At 68.3% G+C, this 2681-nt stretch overlaps 1 protein-coding gene across 1 annotated transcript in view; it reads right to left on the minus strand.

Annotated features, from left to right (window-relative positions):
• Window positions 1-2681, minus strand: part of ZFYVE27 (zinc finger FYVE-type containing 27) — a 23539-nt gene that overhangs the window by 3665 nt on the left and 17193 nt on the right. The window contains exons 2-4 of the mRNA XM_026651035.2: window positions 2383-2569; window positions 1770-1865; window positions 1234-1346 (exon numbers count right to left, since the gene is read on the minus strand). Of these exons, the coding sequence (XP_026506820.2) occupies window positions 1234-1346; window positions 1770-1865; window positions 2383-2569 (396 nt within the window). The remainder of the gene's footprint in view (window positions 1-1233; window positions 1347-1769; window positions 1866-2382; window positions 2570-2681) is intronic.

Genomic DNA, 2681 nt, shown 5'->3' on the forward strand with positions numbered 1-2681 from the left:
AGAGGGGGTGTTGGGGCGGGACACGCCTGGAGCATGGCAGCCTCCCCCAGGGCGGGGCCCAGAGCTCCCACCCCAGGGGCAGCCCCCATCACTACCCCCCAGCCATGGCCCAGGCCCTAGCAGCAGTTCCCATAGTGCCGTGGGGCAGCCACGCATGCCTCTGTGACACAGTAGGGAGTGGGGCGGATTGACCTGGGACTGTCTGCAGGGGGGAAGGGAGAGCAGGGGATGACTTTATTTGAGGGAGGATACCTGAGCCTGTAACCTGAGCTGGGAGGGGGGTGGGGCCAGGTGACACCTTTGCCCAGGAAACTGGACAAAGGCTGGGGGAGGAGGGGGGGGGAGGCTGGGTGAGACGGCTGGAGGGGGTTTCAGTTTTGGGCTGGCTGGGGAAGAGGAGGGAGTCCCCAAGTTTGGAGTTTAATCTCCCTGCCCCCCAGAGGAATCTGGCTGAGGGGTCCTGGTTGTACCTACAAGCCCTGCTTGGGACTGTGTTCCTGTCTTCTAATAAACCTTCTGCGTTACTGGCTGGCTGAGAGTCACAGTGAATCGCAGGAAGTGGGGGTGCAGGGCCCTGACTCCCCCTCACTCTGTGACACCCTCCCGCCGCACAGCAGCTGGCTGGGATAGCAGAGGCCCCCCCCTCCCCCCGACCTGCCGTTCCACGTGCAGGCAGCCCTCCCCCTGCAGAGTCACGGCTAGCGCTCACTCCCGCCGCCAGCTCCCCGACTCAGGGGAGGGGACCCGGGGAGACGCTCGGTCTCTCTGGGCCACGGATCCGGACGGTACCGGGGCAGCCCAGGGGCTGATTCTGCGGTGAGGGGCCAAGCGAGTCCATAGCTTGGCAGAGGGGACAGGATGGCGACTGGAGCACTGGCAGTCTGAGCCCAGGGCCAGCCACTGCCCTCACATCGGCCTAGTTGGGTGCCAGGCTGCGGCATCACCCCCTGAAAGAGCAAGCAGCGGCTACTGCCACAGCCAGGATCCTTGAACCAGGGGGCAGCAGGGGGAGCCTGGCACAGCAGAGGGGATGGGGACCCCAGAGCAGAGGGGCTGGCAGCAGGGATGAACCTGGCAGCTCTAGCTATGGGGAGAGGCAGACCCGGGGGGAAACCTGCATGGGCCCAGCCGGGAGGGGGGCACTGGGGGGGCTCCAACTGGCACTTGTCCCCTGACAGCCAGTCAGACCCATTGCTGCCCCCAGAGCCCGTGGGTGCCTGCGGGGGGGCTCACCTCGGTAGAACTCAGCGTTCCCCAGGAAGAGGGTGCTGTTGAGCAAGGCGAGGACCCAGCAGAGGGGCAGCAGGTACAGGACACAGAGGGAGCCCAGCAGCGCCCCATAGAACCTGGGCAAGGAGGGTGCAGGGCTCAGAATAGCAGGAGCACCTCGGCCACACGCCCAGCCCCCATCCTGCACCCCCCTGCCACGCGTACGCAGTCCCCCAGCACCTCCCCCACCGGGCCACGCGCCCAGTGTATGCGCCTCCCCCATGCCACACCTCCCCCCCGGTGTCCCCGGGCCACGTACCCCCCCCCGTACGGGCTGTCACACTCATCCCCCTACAGCTGCACACCCAGAGTCCTTCCCCCCCTCCACTGAAACACAGGGGAGCCAAGCTGGACACCTCCCTTCCTCCCAGGCAGACGGCGCCGTGCCTGGCTCACTGGCTGGGTTTGCAACCGCTCCAGGGGGTCCCCAGCCAGCCCCTGCAGCAGAGGGGACCAGAGGAGAAAGCCCCTGGGCCCACAGGGGGGAGGGGCAGACTCACTGGGACGACAAGGCGGGGGTCTCCCAGTGCAGCACGCGGTACGCCCCCTCGCAGGCACAGCACAGCCAGCTCAGGAAGGCCTCCAGGTGGATCAGGCTGGGGAAGAAATGGGACCGTCAGGGGGTGCCCACCCCGGGCATGTACCCAGCCCCCCAGGCCACAGATCCACCCCGCACAGGACACGCGTGCCACCCTCCCCAGCGGGGATCACAGCCAGGAACTGAACCAGGCCCCGCCCCTCGCCTGCGCAGGGCACTTTGCAGGGCTCCTGGGGACTGTCTCAGCCCGACGCAGCCAGGAAGGCCCAGGCCGGGGCACCGCTGGGACAATAGAGGCAGCCCTGGGGCGACCCCACTGCTCATAGCCAGGGGCTGCCGAGCAGGGCCCAGACGCCCCAGGGCCTGTCTGGCGGGGACCCCTAGTGGGCAGTTATGGAATAGCCCATCCATGGGGCAGTTCCCTGCCCCCACTCCACAGGCCTGAGCCCTGGCAGGGAGCGCGGGTCTCACCCCCAAGTTGGAGTCCCCGTGTTGGGGAGGAAGCCCCCAAGAGCCCCGCCCGGCCGCCCCCCATCCCGTAGGGCCCTGGCGGCTGGACGGGTCCCAGCACTTACAATCTCTTCACTTCAGCGACGGCTTCGTGCCGCGCCAGCCGCACCTGCTGCAGGTCCTCGCGCCGCACGCTGTGGTACCTCTGGCGCACCAGCTCCGACTCCGGCCGGCGGACCCGGCACGTCTCCCGCAGGTAGCCCAGCAGGGCGGGTAGCAGGACCAGCAGGGCGCACAGCGAGAACCAGGCAGCTGGAAAAGCCAGGCCGCGTCAGGCCACCCGGCCCGGAGCAGAACCAGCGACACCCCCGGCCGTGCCCAGGGGCATGAGCCAGTTCTGGCCCGCGGCCCCTCACCTCAGCCA

The sequence above is a fragment of the Terrapene carolina genome, unplaced genomic scaffold (assembly GCF_002925995.2).
Source record: "Terrapene carolina triunguis isolate 2854851 unplaced genomic scaffold, T_m_triunguis-2.0 Scaffold95, whole genome shotgun sequence".
NCBI classification, from domain to species: Eukaryota; Metazoa; Chordata; order Testudines; family Emydidae; genus Terrapene; species Terrapene triunguis.